Here is a 17,420-nt window from a genome sequence, read left to right as displayed (position 1 = left end):
GGAACGTTCAAGCATTGTAAAAAATATTTTGTCCCAAATTTATCTAAGAGTCAAATATAGGAAATACTACTAGTATCAAGCAAATGAAATTAATACCTAACAATCCATATAGGAAGAGTTAAATAAGATTTGATGCATGCGTACCTAATGTGACTGTATTTAAGCATCTCATTCTTGAGGAAATGCATATTTATCCATTAATTAATTTGAGAAAACACAAGTGCAGCCACGTTCACACCCACTGTATCAGCTCAGCTACATGGCCTACATTAATCTAATTATTCGGGGCTTAACCTCCCCGTTTGGGCTCTCGGGCAGACACATCTCCTGTTTTCTAAGTCATGTTTTGACTTTGCCATCAGGCACCTGGTTAGGCAGAACACGGAGGTCCTCCATCAGATGGTACAAACCCACCCTCAAACACCCCACCAACCTAACCCAAGGGATGAGGGGGTTGGGGAAGGCTGATGATGGACACAGTGGCTCTGCTGTGTTAGGAAGCAGCTTATAAAAGAGAAGGTCCTAGGTGCTGCTGCTTGCATGTTATTTAAACAGGCTGGCTTTGACTGACAGGTCTGAGGCTGCGTAAAGGAGAGGGGGATGGGGGATTTGGAGGTGAGTGAGCAAAAGCTGGGTAAAAAGAGAAAAGGGGGGATTGTTGTTGAATTCAGCTTACTTTGTGTGTGTCATGAATGCAGGGGAGCTATCTTGGGTGGGTGGGTGGAGGAGGAAAGTGAGCTTTTAATTACCAGGGTAAAAGCAGATGTAGCAGAGGGTACCCCCACCCCTACACGTTCCTTTTAAGCAGCTGGAAGTCATCAAGTGTGTGTGTGCGCATTTTTGAAGGACAGCAGCCTTGAAGCATTGTTTAAATGCAGATTTTCACACTATTGGCACTTCTTGGCTTTCCATCACGTATGTGTTTTAAATACAATCCAATTTCCTAATGTATTTTTTTAAACGTTGTTGCAATTTCCTTCATTCCCCGTTCAGAACACAAATAAAATCAAGTAATTTTGTACCATTGCTGGAGTCAAATGTCTTTATATCAGTGTTAGAGGCGTATTGGTGACATATTTGCTGGCTAATCAACCATAGCACTAAAAAAAAGGAAAATATAACTCCATTAGTGCTATTTGTGCAGACATTTGAAGCGTTTTTGCACAATTATTTTATGTTTCGAATTTTTTTTCAAAGGTTTTGATTACATTCATATAGGATAAAACTTTTCAATACGTGTCCGGTATGTACTATCAAAAGAGGTAACATTGAAAAATTCTTCTACTGCATTAATTTTTTTTTTTTTAATGTAATTAAGATCCATTACAGTATATTTGAAACTCCCACAAATGTTTCTACTCATTTTTGTACTTATTAGATTTGTAATAACATAATCATGCTAACATTTTGTACGATTCCCTATAAAATGAGTTAGGATTGTACACTTTTAATAATAATAATCGGACATGGGCTTTTTCATCACAATTGACTCAACAAAAAGCCTAATTGTCATCATACCCAGAAACTGCGTATGACGAAATTGGTAAAATTTAATTGGTTAATTCAATAAAATTGGTACTTTTGTAAACCACCAGAGAAATACCACCATATCACTTGATCCAGAGTTTCTTTAATTTGTGATCTGAAATACAATGTTAATCTTCCACACATAATTTTACCAATTGTACAAACGGATAGAAACATTTTGTGCACAGATGAAAAAAACAGTGCCTTGGAGTAGAAAATGTCAAGAAAAACAGTGTGAAACCTTAAAAAAAAACCACAAAAACACACAAACACAATGTTCCCGCACATATAAAAATAAATTAATACTTTGTGTGTCCAGTAAACCTCCATCCTTATTGTCCCCTCAAATCAAAAATACAAACTGAGGTTTCATTGGCTTATCTTCAAACACTTATGTACACTAACGACCAACGATGGAAAAAGAATAATTTCATTGAACGAGGAAAAAAACGAGACCCGAGCCCAAAAACTAACTCTTTCAGTTTCATTAACGATGATAGACGTCCAATCATGTGGATAATTTCTGCTGTAAATTTTAAATGAGTTTGTCACAAGTATCCCGTCCAGTTCACATGGATTGGTTGTCTATCGCCGTCAGTGGCAGCCAATGAGTGAAAGAGGTGCAGTCACATGCATATACTTTAAATCACTTGAAGCAAAAAAAAAATCATAAAGTTATGTAAATCAGAATGCTTACAAGAACCCAAATTAGGAAAACAACTTTACACAGTAGTAGAGGGTGATGTTTAATAGGAACATCTGTGGGCTTGGAAGATAAAGTCATCTTAAATCCATTTTCATAAACAAATAAATAATAATCAACAATTATGAATGTTTCCCTTAGCAGATTGAATACAAACATTTCCTGGTTTTAAGTGACATCAGAGTGTTTAGTAATGAGTTGCCATGGCAACTCATCTTAATTGCCGGCAGCATTTGGCGAAAGCAGAGTGAAAGACTGAGGAAAAGGATTAAAACAAAAAAAAAGAATATTAAATCAATGCTTGGCCTCAGGCACTTTGGGCATGGACGCTGATTGGCCAGTCCGGACTCTTGCGAATTTCTATTGGCCGGTGTCTGTCATTTAGGTCCTGTGTGCTGAAGAGGTAGGTGTTCATTCACAAAAGATGGCCACTTCCACATGTGGATCCAAGCGTCCCTCTGAATGTTCCAATTTTTTTAGTAATCGCTCCCGTCCACATGTGCCCTTTTAAATTAGGACTCTTGTCTGCTTTGTGACCACAAATGGATCTACACCAAGGAAGTCCGATGCTGAAATTCATGATATATTTTGTAGATCTTTTGTAGACACTCCCAAAGAGATGATAAAAATGCATCGGCTACTGTAAAAAAAGGCTAGCATCTTTGACATAATAGTGTGTGCCCTTATTCGCTTGCAGTCTTGCATGCTAGCGCATGCACTAACATGCAGAGGCCCCTGAGAGAGTGACACAGCAGAAAGACCAGACTGGATACGGATGAGGCAGGGGGAAAAAAAAAAGTAGCATCTGTCCATTAATTGCAGGCATATTGAACTTTGAGTCATGGCTTTTCTTTGCCCGCCTTCCAATGTGTACTGGAGCACCTGGAAGGGTTGATGATGAAGGAAATGTGGCCAGCGCATGACTGCAGATGGTTCTGATGTTGCTGGGAGACAGCGATAAGGAAAAATGTGATGGGGGCAGTAGGGAATGAATGATGTGAAAACTGAATAATATATCTAGACAGGATTCGAGAAGGAGTCCGGGGAGGGAAGTCAATGCAAGTGTTCCTAGGGGAGAGAGTGCCAATTGATATTTTTATTATATAATATATTTCGATAATATGTGTAATGGAGTAGCTAAATGTGTGTGTCATACTGCTGAGGGCTGTGATGTCAGCATTTGTTGGAGCTGATGCTGCTGAAGAATCCTCTGTTGCTCCGCCAGGCTGAGCCGGACAGCACTATTAAAAAGAAAGAAAAAAGGAATATATAGGAATACTTATTATATATACTTATATTTCTAATTTAGAAACTGTCAATTGTTTTCTCAGGTCAGAGGGGTAGATCTCAAAATGTTTCAATTTGCACAGCAAACAGTGCAATGAAAATTTTACTAGTACAGTGGTACCTCGAGATACGAGCTTAATGCGTTCCGGGACTGAGCTCGTATGTCAATTTACTCGTAACTCAAAGGAACGTTTCCAATAGAAATGAACTAAAAACAAATTAATTCGTTCCAACCCTCTGAAAAAACACCAAAAACAGGATATTAGATTGGATTTTTTTTAAATTTGTTCTAATTCGCCATCTATTAACTAAGTAACAAATAACTAGTGGTTTAATAGTACTAAAATGTGTTTAATAGTACTAAACTTAGACGGATTACGCGGAGGGGAGAGAGATAGGGACAGAGAGTCATTTTGTTTTAAATTTTGATACCTTTCTTCTTCCGGGTTGGCTCTATTTGCCCCGCCTCCACCCCGACTTTCATCTGCAACCTATCGTGGGTTGTTTGCTTTTGTATTCCCTTCAAAATATTCCGGAAATAATGCACACAAATGTCTTCAAAATAGGATAACGCACGACCACTTGCCAACGAGAAGTAGTATATACGCCATTCGCACTGACTAACGGGAAAAAAAACACTGAACAAATGCAAAGCTCCGCCCAGTGCTCGTAGAGACATTACACAAGGGAGTTGCGACCAGAAAGACAGTGCCCATGATGTTCTTATGAGCAGCCTCTCGCATCCGCTGTATGCTCATATATGAAAATTTGTCTCATATCTCAAGATAAATATTTGCTCAAAATTTTACTCATCTCAAATTGCTCGTATGTCGGGGCACTCGTGTGTCGAGGTATTACTGTAACATTATATATGGTTTTGCAAATCATCATCTGATAATTCAATGGAAGCTTAATTTGGAGACGATGAATCACATTGTTGTCAAACTTGCTGGGAGTGTGCATCTTGGACATAGGAAAATTGTGTATTTTCAAATTGGTAAAGAAATCGGTAAAAAGCAAGCTATATCTCAACTGCATACCACCCAAAACAGCTAAGGTATGTGATGGCTTGCCAAGGAACATCAAAAGAGGAACTATGCCATATCTATTTTGTAGGCGCGACGGGGCCCTCCCAGCGTACAAGATTGGATCGTTACTCATTGGATATCCATAAATAGTTGTTTCCAACAACTGAAGAAATGCAACGCTCCGCTCAGTGCTCGCAGAGACATTACAAAGAGGGAGTTGCAACCAGAGATATTACACGAGGAGTTGCGGAGCCAGTGCCCCTGATGTTCTTATGAGCAGCCAACGAGAAGTAATATATACCTCGTATTGGCGATCGCTCCGGCATTAGCGCTGAGTGACGGAAAAAAACACTGAAAAAAATGCAAAGCTCCGCCCAGTGCTCGTAGATATCTGTTATACACGAAAGAGATGCGGCAAAAAAGACAGTGCGCTACAATGATAAACAGCTTCTCATGTCTTTGCCACCTGGCTTTCTCGTATCTCAAAATTTTTCTCGTATCTAGAGATAATTATTCGCTCGAAATTTTACTCGTATCTTGAAATGCTCGTATGTCGGGGTGCTCGTATGTCGAGGTACCACTGTAAATAGAAAACGGCCGAATTATACGATACCACACACAACATGAAGTCAACATAAACAAGCATACGCTACCTGTTATTAACAGGTAAGGTAACTGCTCCCGTCGCGTGTGGGCTTCCGGTAACTGCCGGCGTCTGAATCACTCCGTTCAGACCGCCGCCGAGACCCCCCATGCCAAGCGTACTACTGGCTCCAAAGGTGCCCATGAGTCCTGACATACCGCCTAGCCCGGCTGTGGAGGTCCCCACTGCGATGACACCGTTCAGCTGTGGCTGAGGTGGGCTTTGGGAAAGTGAGGGGGGTGTTGAGAGGGAAGAGGTGGAGCCACTACTGCTCTGACCACATGATACGCTGTCCTAGAAGGAAAACAAATATTGAGTAAATCAACACACAACAGCACTCGCTAATCTTGAGGAAGTTTATGACATCTTCAAACATCAAATATGCTATGCCCACAAAAATAAGTATGCTTGAAAACACATTTGTAGTCTGTCATGTGCAGTAAAAAAAGGTGAAAAAGAGTTTTAATCCCATCTCACAGTTGGCCAGAAAGCCAGAGTAAAATACCGGAAGTGATGATATCACAGGTAGGCTTTTTTGACGGGCTGCACACTTGCCTGTTTAATTTCATTGCTGTGGTGATTGTGTTTTTGCCCCCAAGCTATTCAATTGTTTTGTCAGAAAAATTGTGAAAAAAATTGTTGTGTAGGAAATAGCTCCAGCACGAACACTGCCGATATAAGCCTCTATATTATTTTTTATATGTGCGAGTAAGAGTAGATTGAGCACATAAAAGGAAGTGAACCAGCCAGTAAATAGCCAATTCTTATGTTTTGATTAAAACATTCTACTGAGAACTGCTTTGACCAAGTGACAACTAATGAGTTGCCAAAGAAAAGTTGTTAACAACAACATGGAAATCAAAACCACAATGCTTCAGTCGACATTGTTGGCCCCGGCGTCACCAAAAGTACACGGGTAAAAAATTCAAGTTTTATTATTTTATTATATTATATTTGTAGATGATAAGTTATTAGTTATGCTTGGTTAAAGAATCGAGAGGTGCAAATATAAAATATTTACCATTCAGTAGGTACCCGAGATCAGAGTTTAATGGAGCCCAAGATTCCTCTTCTAAACCACTTTTAATTTAGTATTCCAAGTTGTCGCACGATGTAGAGAACGAGTCTCGATGACTGTTTTGCATTGAGTCATGTGCCCTCTACCAGAATCCTTTCCTTGGACTAAGTCATCGGTTTTAACTATGCATGAACCGCGCGACATGAACTATTTTTATTGTCCAATTTCAAGAGTTGCGTCTTGATAATTTATTTTGAATACTCTACAAGATTCTATCATTTAATTACTGTGTAAAAACTCATGATAGTGGGACTATAAAGGGCACCACTACAAATGTTAATTCTAATTTCAGTTTCTCAAGTAGCCAGAACTTTATCTCCGTTTGACTAAACAGATAGTACTAGTCTTTAAATTTGGTACTAACAGCACCCGGAGCGGAATGCTAGGGGATGCTGATTTCTACCATATATACTATAGCCAAGGACGATGGTTATTTATTTATGTTTTTTTTACTGGGAAAACACACTGTGTAGTAGGACCACCAATTTCGTTATACGCAGCTGTGTATGATGACAATAAAGGCTTTTGATTGATTGATTAACAACTTTAATCATCTTATTTATTTACTTATTTATTACCTATTTATTTATGTCTAAAATGTATTTTCCTGTGTCTGTATTCTCACAGTGAATTTTTCCGAATATGGGATGAATAAAGATCTGATCTAATCATAATGATCAGATGGTTAACACATAGTACTACTAATAATATAAGGAATTAGCCATAAAAGACAAACATTTAATATTAGTAACCTTTCCACAAAAAGCCACCACAAGGCATTCTAAGTGACAGAGATGGAATGAAAAGATGAACGACTCAAAGTAAAAGCCTATAATGCATTATCCATTAACCGAATGTCACTAGTTACAATTGGCAATTTGGATAAAATTTAGTCTCCCTCTTCAATTCTCCCAACCCATGCGGTGAGTGATGCAAATAAATGCAACTGCAAATATCAGCATTCATAATAATATTAAATATTGTTATTATTATTAGAGTGGTATATTTGGTGGAGTGATTCTTAATTAAATCTGTATACAAATGAAAACTAAAAACACCCAACTGTAAATCTGAAATACGAGGAAAGTCAACACCAGAAGGCCCATAAACAACAAACAACGCAAGGTTTAATTGATTGATACAAATGCTCAAAATTCAGCTTTCATTAATCATTTATATAATCTAATTTATTAACGCTTTTGAATGACACTGAATTTGAGAGAATCATGTTACTCAGTAAATTAACATTACTATTAGTTTAATACCCTTCTTCCCCGCTTTCCTCCTTCTGCTGTGAATAGAAATAGGTTTATCATAAAAATTTAGTTTTAGACAACCCTATTAAAGCAATAGCAGAGTTACAACTGCAGATGCATAAAATACACCACTAGGCCATGTGTATAAGACCGTCAAATGAAAAACAAGGCAGAAATTGAGCAATTTTGTGCTGTGTGACAACATTCTCACACCGCTGCTTTGTCATGTGTGTATGTCTGTGAACCCATATTGTCTTGAGGTGAGCAACACACGGGGTATTGTTAAAAACACAAAAAACATAGACTGTGGTCCCATTGATCCTAAAATGGAAGAGAAAGTAAATGCCTTGACTTAAAGTTTTATTTACCTGAGCTGCCATAGGTAAAGATGAGTCAGTGCTTCCTCCCTTTATATCTACAACACAATGTTATCAGAGTCCTTGAATAAAACCAGAGAACAGATGTTCTGTTCATTGAGAAATGTTTGTATCTTCACTTATCAAGCTCTGTTTGTGTGTCTGTACCAGAATAGGTTGAGGTGGGTGTGAAAGGCACTGATAGCTGAGCGCTAAGAAGCTGCAGTCTCTCTCTTTTCATGGTCAGCGTTTTAATCTGCTCCTCCAACCTCCTGTTCTCCTCTTGCAGCTGATGGAGAGACTTCAGCATGCCCACCACTGAGAATGAAAACAAGAGCATGAAAAACATTTGATGTTAAGCAGCTAGATTGCCTGAGTTTTAATTTTTGATGGCACCAACAACAATAAAATAATGCCATGCTGCGCTGACTTGCTTTCACTTGACATTGATTAATTTGATGAATTCGACTCAAGACAAAGGCCAAATACAGATTTTTACAAATTTAGGATCAACATTTATAGTACACTTATTTTTACAAGAGTGGATTTATTTACGTGAAATTGCATCAGTGCAATACACAAACATTTCCGTAAAATGAGCCAACACTAAAATCCATCTGTCTATTTTGTGTACTGCCATCATTTGAAGTGATGCGATAAAATTAATTTCCTGCAGTCTAGTAAAGTATCTTAAAAGATATTTATAGCTTACAAGGGAGCAAACATGACATTTTCTACACCTAACCCAACATGGCTGAAACTAACAAACAGGCTAAAATATTAGCCTGACCTCAGTTCTCCAATCACACATAAGATCGGGGAAAACTTTGGAACAGGCCAGTTATTAAATGAAATTGTATGTCTACATCTTAACATACCCTGAAATATCTGTGTGGCTATCCTTTAAATTATTCTTACACTAATGTTTGCCGTTGTTTCTAGTTGTGGTAAGACAGTCTGTTCGTCTTTCCGTTTGAATATACATTGCGAACTGACAAAAACTACTTAACATTTTTGTCTCGTCAGCCAATATAAATGTTTAGTTTGTTATCATTACTTTACAAAAAAAAACAGGTAATCTATTACGCATATTTGGTCTCTAAAAGGTTATTCACGGGTGAGTTGTGTTAACTTACCGTCTCCCTGTGCGCCCTGTTGCAGTAGGAAGCTTTGTCCCTCATTCCACTGTCTTTCCAGGAGCTGCTCTATGGTGGTGGCCACTGGGGGCAGTGTCTCGTCACCGCCTCCCCCGGTCCCTAGCAACCCGAGCCCCGGTCCTGGCAACGACCCTGACGAGTCATAACGGATCTGCAGGCCGCCAATTGGTGAGCTAAATAGAGGGAGAGCCGGAAAATGTGAGCATGGATAGAAAAGGAGCGATTGAGAGGTCAATAGGGAGATTAACGACTAAACATAAATGTCAGACAAACATAGACACTGCTGGCGATAAAACTACATCAATTTGTTGTTACAGTGCCCTCTAATGAACAGGGGCCAGGCTTTCCTCTGTGTGGGTGAGTGAGAGAAGGAAACAAGCCAGGAGAAGGAGGACATGCAGGACAATACATATGATGGAATTGAACTATGCTGACCAGTTAAATCTCATTTTATAAGAGCGCCTTGTTTCCTTCTTAATACAAACTAACTCAAAATGCTCTGAGAACACGAGTCCATAAAAAGGTCATGTACAAAAAATATTGTTTATTGTCAAACATTAAACAATATTACGCAATACACAAAAAGTTTTAAAAAAAAATACTAGAATTGCCACAGACCTTCAAGTGCAATCGTCCATCCCGAAAATATATAAACCAGAAAAAAAGCCTCCTGTAATTGCTATTCCTTTCTTGATCAAAACTTTAGAAAATCCTCAGAAAAAAAAAAGAGTCTGTGATTGATATAAGAAAAATGCTACTGCAGAAGAAGAATGGTTACCAGCTTCAAAAACACAGGTTATCGTTGGCTGACAGAGCGAGAACTGCCTTTAGGCGTGTAGCAGCTAAATGGGAGTGTGTGTGTGCGCGCGCGTGTGTGTGTGTGTGTGTGTGTGTGGGCGCGTGCATGTGTGTGAGAGGAAGAAAGAGGAGATGGGGGATCAGCAGAGGGAAAAGCAGAGAGGGGGATGGGTGAAGTTGGGGGTCAGTTTGGAATGTAAATGGGGAGGAGGGAGAGCATCTGTGAGAGTGTGTGGGTGTGTATACTCACCGCGGCGTGGTCTTGGGAGAAGCCCTTATGGAGAACCCCTGCACACCGACACTGCTGTCTCCAGCCTCCGGGTCTACGTGCGTAAATTCACACACAACACATTTTCCATTAAAATCTGTATCAAACAGTAAATAAAAAATGTGAAAAACATTCTTTGTTTGAGTGAAATAAACAAGTATTGTGACACGTGTTATCTAAACCCTGAATGCTTTGTTGATACGGCAGTAGTTAATTGTTAACTGATTGTGAGATGAGCCATTTTTAAATTTAGCTGTTGTCAAGGTTACAGAAGGAAACTAAAGCAGAACAGTGTTTTTTTTAAATGACAATTAGAAAATGTGGATAATTCCAGATTTGGAGAACAAGTTGGGCTTCAAAATTGCTGAAAAATGAGCATTCACTATTCTGATTTTTTGTAAGAATCGTTCATCATTAATTGGCAGGAAAATGAATAGCTTGATTATCTCTTCTTACAGATTAATGATAAAAAAAATCATGACATTTGTGTTTTACAATACTTGGTATAACCATAGTAACAGGGTTGCAAGTCCATGCTAATGTAAGTTTTTCTGTAGTAAAATCAAGCTTTATGTTAGCCAAGAGGAGAAACTCAAGTAAATAAGAAAAGGTATGCTGTATTCTTATCATTTGCATAACAGCTTGAAGTAGAATGAAACATTCAATTAAGTCTAACTATCATATAAAAATAGATGTAAAACTGAATATTTCAATCCCAGTGTAGCAAGTGATTCACTCCTTTCTTATATAGTAACAGCTTTGTATATAGATTGTGGGAATCTCAATAATGAATATGTTTAGTAAAACAAATATCCACAAAGATACAAGAGCCAGCAAGAAATTTAATTTCAGCCGAAATTCAATTTGGTCATTGGGGGTCGGGCACGAGAAAAATGGCATTTTAAATTAGTGCTGTAGACTTATTTGGCATTTTTCAGGTATTTTCAAATATTTGTTTTTTTTGGTCTCAGTCTCAGGAATTACTGAGTCACATTTACTCAGTAATTGCCTATTTTGTTTGTGGAAAATTTGAAACTTGAAGGGTGGGATGCAAAATGTCCTCCAATTCTGGAATGATCCTTGTAATAAATACAACTTGTAAATCATGCTTTTTAAAAATGTACACACAAATTTAGAGTAAAGATTCAATATAATTTCCAAGCATTATGAGGTGTGAATTTAAGATTTTTTTGTGTAAATGTCAGCTGGGAGAGCGCATTGGTACGACTTCATCATCGAACTGCTTTTTTTGTCACAATTACACATGACACTTGATTCAAAAGCCCACCCTTTCCCTCTCTGTCCAGTGGGCCTCGCCACTCACCCTCTTATGTATCCGCCTGATTGTGGGACGCTATCCAGACGCTTCTTTTTATTTCCCCCAGAGAGCGTAATGAATCACACATGCGCACACACACACATGCAAACGCACTCATGCATTTACATGCTTGAACTATACTCAACTATACCCCACAACTTAAGAGTGTCAATTTAAGAATTTATACTACTGGTTCAGCCAATAGTTTTGGCTCAACTTTTTCTTCACCCTTTTTGTTCTAATGGGCAAATGCTTCACAACAACTTTGCATCGTGTCACCTCCTACCACACACACAAAAAGCGACGAGAGACAGCTGCCAAAGTAAACGAGTGCACTAACACACACACAATGACGGGATGATGACCCCCAAAGAAACACACAAGTTGATAATGGCAAAATGATGAATACTGTTTAACTAAGGTACTTAAAATATTATATACATTTTAATACAATTCATGCAGATAGTGCAAAAATAGTATAGTTAAGAAAAAATACTTGCACAATAATTTTTACTATAAAAAGGCACTAACAAAAATAAAAATAAACACTTATGTGCCACTACTGTGTAGCAATTAAATAGATATTTTTAATAGGCATATTCCTGGTCTTTACACATTTATAACACATAAATAAAAGGCCTAATTCAATATTTGGGGACCCATAATAATGCCTGTTATAGATGGTTTTATATTCGCATGCTGCTATAATTGTAAATGTTACCATACATTCAACTGTAGAAAACACTCATAAATATAATATTTAGTCCAGATTTGCTGGAATCTGTGCAAAAAAAAATCCACCTTTTTTGTTTTGTGTTTAATCTTTATCGGAAAAAAAAACACTGGTATGGTACACTGGTCTTAAGAAACACGATGCATGCAAAAGCCAAAATAACCTTAAGCATTTGATGTATTTAACAAAATTATAATAATAGCTTTAAATATCAGTAAATACTTTTATCTTATTTTCATTAGTATATTAGACCACTGAGGGCCTGTGAAATTCCTGGGGCTCGCTACTAAAGAGTATGACAACCCCTTTCTGAATGATTACAAACAAATGGAGATTAGCTGTCAATTGTGATAAATAAAACAGGGATGGGCTGAGGGCATTTATTGTTTGCATTTTTTTAACCTATTTAGGGACAGTGAGTGGTTGTCCGTGTAATTATTAAGTATATACACAAATTTTAGAGTACAATATTTTTAACATATTGTAGAAAATGTCTTTTTAAGTGGAAGAGCAATGTATATTATCGAATATTTATAAACAATGCACTACTCTTACATCACATTAGCTACACTCTTTGGGCACTGTCATTCAGCCAGATTAGTCAGTTGTTAACCTGCGGTTCAGAAAGTATCTTAAAATTATGATATACCTATTTAGGGACAGTTTGGGGTCATCCGTGTAAATATTAAGTATATACACGCACATTTTTAGCAAATTATAGAAAATGTCTTCATTGGGTTGAAGAGAAATTTATATTATTGAATATTTATAAACAATGCACTGCTATTTTACATTCACAAATAAACAAAAACACACTGTAGCACAACTACACCCATGGGCACTGTCATTCAGCCTGATTAGTGAGTTGTTGACCTGCATTTCAGAGAGGATCTGAATATAACATATGTCAACCTCGGTCAATTGCTGCTCCCCTTATTAATGATTGCAATTCCCCTTGTTAAGCAATAATAAACCATAAAAACAGAAGGCGGCACATATATACTCACATAGGGCGCATTTAAGTCTAAAATTTCCCCAAAGTGGACGGGGTGCCCAATCAGTCGGTGCGCCTCCGTATTCTGTAGGTTTTGCTGTATGTCGCTGACAGCTTGACTGTCTGGATACTATGCTTGCTGACGCGGTATATTTATATAGTGAAAAGTCGGACGTGACTGACGTGCGTGTGCATATCATGCTTAAAGCATGACAATATTAGCAATCGACGATGACATTTTCGTCTGCTAGCAGCCGCAACAATCCTGATTAAAGCTGAAATGGGAAATATGAGGTCAGTTTTACAAAAACGTACTTTCTTTAAACACGTTTTCCTGTACAGAAGTTGTTATACAGCGTACACGTATAAAATACGGGAAATTCCAAATTTTCACTTCTCTGATTTATTCTGAAACACTCATCTAGATTCAGTAAATTACTACACTTATTTAGGAACGTCGACTAATGCTCACTGAGTTTCGAATAAGGTTGGTGCCGTGCTCCCATTAGAACCATAGGCTGCTAACCCGTACAAAGTACCAGCTGGCTACACTGTCCACTTACAGCGCGTCAACCCATGGGAAAGCAACTCTAGCCCGACAATAAATAAAAAAAACGGAGAGGAATTATTTACATTTCAGGGAATATTTGATTGAGTTCAACGTTTTGTAACTTTGACAGTTCTCTGTAGAAGCATTCGTGAGTAGAGTATTGAGTGTTCCTGAGGAGGTGGGTGGTAAGTGTGTGCTCGTATGAGTGTTGGAGAGGCACGTTCACTAGAGCTGGCAGGGAGGAGCCTTAAAATTTACCCAACATTGAACCATGACCTCTCTGCAAGACCACAAAAAGGGGGTGGTGACAATCCATTATCCCCCTTTTCCCCCTCCGATTCACTCACACATGATTGCGTCACATTGGAATGCTCCATACCTGCGGGTGAGGCCTCCGATTGGGCGATGAGCGCTGCCATGGCAGAGTTTGGATTCAGACGGTTACCAAACATATGTGTGGGAGCCAGGTTGAATACTGACCCTGGAAGGCTGCTTACCTGATCGGAAGAGGGACAGAAACGGAGAAAAAGTCATACAGTAGAACGATGCTGTGAAGTGTTGCTGTATATCAGCAGCAAAATCAATGCTTACACGTTTTTTTCTTCCAAATACTATTTCTTCAGAGTGGGTGCTAGACAGAGACAAGATATTGCTACAAACTCTCATGCTTTTACAGACCTCCCAATCCTCTTGGAGAAACAATACACATGCCGCCTTATCTGAAATTATTTTGACAACTTTTAGCTTTTAGCTTTTTGACAGACAGTAAGGCTACCTGGACCAGAGCAGGAAGAAAAATATTGATCGTACATTGATACCGTATTGAGTGACATACCTAAGAGTTTTTAACAGTTTAACATTAACATTTTTTTTCCTGAGAAAAGTAATGAAAGAATGAACAGGGTCTCTGCAGGACTCAAGACGCCAAATTAAATTTTTATGAAATTTTTAAGACCAATTTCAAATCGATATCGGAAAAAATGTACAAAAGATTTGAAGGAAAATCAGTGGCCCGGAATCATATTATTCACTCCTTTTTGCAGCAGACAGCCACGGGCTGGACCTCAATGCTCTGTCTCCTGATGTGGAGCAAAAGTGGCTGATTGACGTTTGCTGTTGGAATTTTTTGACCATTTTCATCCACCGGCAGTCGACAGTCCACTCAACTCTTCATACTAAAGCCACAAATCATTAAACTTGCACTTATGTATGGGTGCGAGGGCTGTAATTCGGCTCGTTTAAAGTTTTCTCCACTGCAATGCGCATAAAGTTGTCAACACAAAACTACGTGCACAGAGCAATAGCTGCTGGTTTAAAATTCTCACCGGGCAGCACAGGTAGTTATGTTACAGCATCCTCATAAATCAAAACATTTAAGAGAGAGACTAAAGTTAATGAAGGTTTTAAATAAAATATTGTATTGTCCCTTCATTAAATAAATCAAACTCAACTCAAAACAACAATAGAAATTATAGTGCTTTCAAAATTGTATTTAAGACTGTTTAAGAGATTTTAGGAGAATTTTAGATATTTTAAGATCCTAAATTCAAATGATTGGATTTAAGATGTTTTTGGCTTTTTAAACCCTCTACAGATACCCTGAATAATGCAACCTCTGCTTGAGGTAAAACTGGTTATGAGAAAAGCAACAATTAACAATTAAAAACTCAGAGAATTCTAAAACATCCCCTAAATAATTTTTAATTCATGGTAAAATGTTTAGCTCAACATTTATTAATACACCAATATTATGGGTATGGATAGTCCACTTTATCTTAAAATACAATAATGTGTAATTGATGAAAAGATTAGGGGATGTGAATTTCATAGAACGTTCATGACAATGCAAATAAAAAATATATCCTATCTGTTCTGTTTCACACATGAAACCATAGCCCATCGGAAACTGATACAACGCTGACATGCTGACAAAGTGTTTCTGATGCATAGAATTTAATCCAATTACGGTATTTCCCAAATAAGGGCAATGAAGAAAAGGCTGGGGTTTGGGTGAGAGGGTGGAGAATAACAGAAGGGGAGGGAATGCAATGGCTCGACTACACAGAATTGGTCCTATCAGAGAAAGAAAAGAACCACCATGATGTTTTCACAGTGCACTGTTTAAGATAATCAAACGAATACTAACACCTTCTAATCAAAGTTAAACAAAATAAAATTTAAAAATTACATTTTTATTTATCAAAGGAAAACAACTATTTAAAACTATTTAGCCCCGTGTAAAAAAAGTAATTATCCCTTTCTTGTCAGATTGCAAAAAGACTGACGCTAATTTTGAAAAGCTGAGTTAATTTTTTATTGAAAAAAGCTTGTTTACCTTCAATAGGGCAGCAATGTTAGTAGGTGGGATAGGGCATGTATTGCCTTGCAACATCAGTCAATCACACGAAGCTTTCTTAACTTCTGTTTTTCCTCAATGGATAACAGGGCCATATTTTTCATTTTATTTGCACCAATAACTTTAAATAAAGAACTCTGTGACAACAAACAGTGGTCAAAAGAGAGTTGTTGTTGCGTGGCTCAAATAGGAAGTCAGTGGAGTTTCAAGCAGGAAGCAGGAATATATCAAAATAAAATAACGGATACAGGAATGTATTTACATTTTGGGGGATTTTGAAACCTGCATCTTCTTTTCGCATATTGGAACCTACATTTGCATATCAAAGTGATTTGTAACCTGAACATTTCATAATTAGATATATTTGTAATTAGAGGTACCACTGTATATTGCATTATTTTTATTGGTCTAGCAAATAAATGGGTATCGGATTGGAATCGGAAAAACATCTTGAAAAAAAATCAGATCAGAAGTTTTAAAAAAAAAACTGCATCGGCTGCTCTCTGCCCTCACTGGATGACATTGCCAGCCCTCGCTACCTCAGCAGAGCCTGGAACATTGTCAGGGACCAATACCACCCTGGTCACAACCTGTTCCAGCTGCTGCCCTCTGGCAGACGCTACAGGTCTCACAAAGTACGGGCAAATAGACTTAAGGACAGTTTTTCCCCACAGCCATCAGGACTCTAAACTTGAGCTAGCATGAAACACAATCCCTTCTGTGCAATAACTTCCGGATGTGCAATAACAATGTGCAATATCTTAGAAATCTGTGCAATATTTTAGAATCTGTGCAATATTTCAGAATCTGTGCAATATTTTAGAATTCTGTGCAATATGTTCGAATTCACCTAGCCGGGATGTGACTTTTCATACTTTTATACTACTATTTATATATATATTTTTACTGGGAAAAAACACTTTGAAAAGCTTGGAGTAGCACCACCAATTTCGTTATACGCAGCTGTGTATGATGACAATAAAGGCTTTTGATTTGATTAAAGGCAAGCTAAAATTCAGTTGTTGCTGATGTTTGTCAAACCAGTTATTTAGTACAAATATTTTTCCCTTGACTAGAAAGTTATTTAAAAACTGAATTTTATGTTTACTTAACCTATATCTGTATTTACATTGGTTTGATGAAAGCGGGGAAACTATCCAAAGAAAAAAATTAAGAACGGCTCAAATAATTTTTAATGGCACTATACATCTGCTTAAATTCATAATGTGATTTGAGAGGAAGATTCCTTTATCTCCTATTACTAATTTAATATGAAATATGGAAAACAACCTCAGACCATTTTGCCTCCACAGAAATTAATACATTTTTTTCCTTACAACTCCTCCTCCTCTTACCAGTGTCACATTC

At 37.7% G+C, this 17,420-nt stretch overlaps 1 protein-coding gene across 2 annotated transcripts in view; it reads right to left on the bottom strand.

Annotated features, from left to right (window-relative positions):
* Positions 1-1,610: 1,610 nt before the first annotated feature.
* Positions 1,611-17,420, bottom strand: part of mllt10 (MLLT10 histone lysine methyltransferase DOT1L cofactor) — a 63,302-nt gene continuing 47,492 nt past the window's right edge. For both annotated transcript variants that reach the window (XM_077624441.1, XM_077624442.1), the window contains 8 exons: positions 14,076-14,193; positions 10,084-10,156; positions 9,015-9,208; positions 8,047-8,196; positions 7,891-7,937; positions 5,199-5,482; positions 3,387-3,471; positions 1,611-3,298 (listed from right to left, as the gene is read on the bottom strand). In XM_077624441.1, coding sequence (XP_077480567.1) covers positions 3,284-3,298; positions 3,387-3,471; positions 5,199-5,482; positions 7,891-7,937; positions 8,047-8,196; positions 9,015-9,208; positions 10,084-10,156; positions 14,076-14,193 — 966 coding nt within the window. In that variant the 3' untranslated portion in view covers positions 1,611-3,283. The remainder of the gene's footprint in view (positions 3,299-3,386; positions 3,472-5,198; positions 5,483-7,890; positions 7,938-8,046; positions 8,197-9,014; positions 9,209-10,083; positions 10,157-14,075; positions 14,194-17,420) is intronic.

This window comes from Stigmatopora argus, chromosome 17, assembly GCF_051989625.1.
Source record: "Stigmatopora argus isolate UIUO_Sarg chromosome 17, RoL_Sarg_1.0, whole genome shotgun sequence".
Taxonomy (NCBI): Eukaryota; Metazoa; Chordata; class Actinopteri; order Syngnathiformes; family Syngnathidae; genus Stigmatopora; species Stigmatopora argus.
This window is presented reverse-complemented; position numbering and strand designations above follow the sequence as displayed.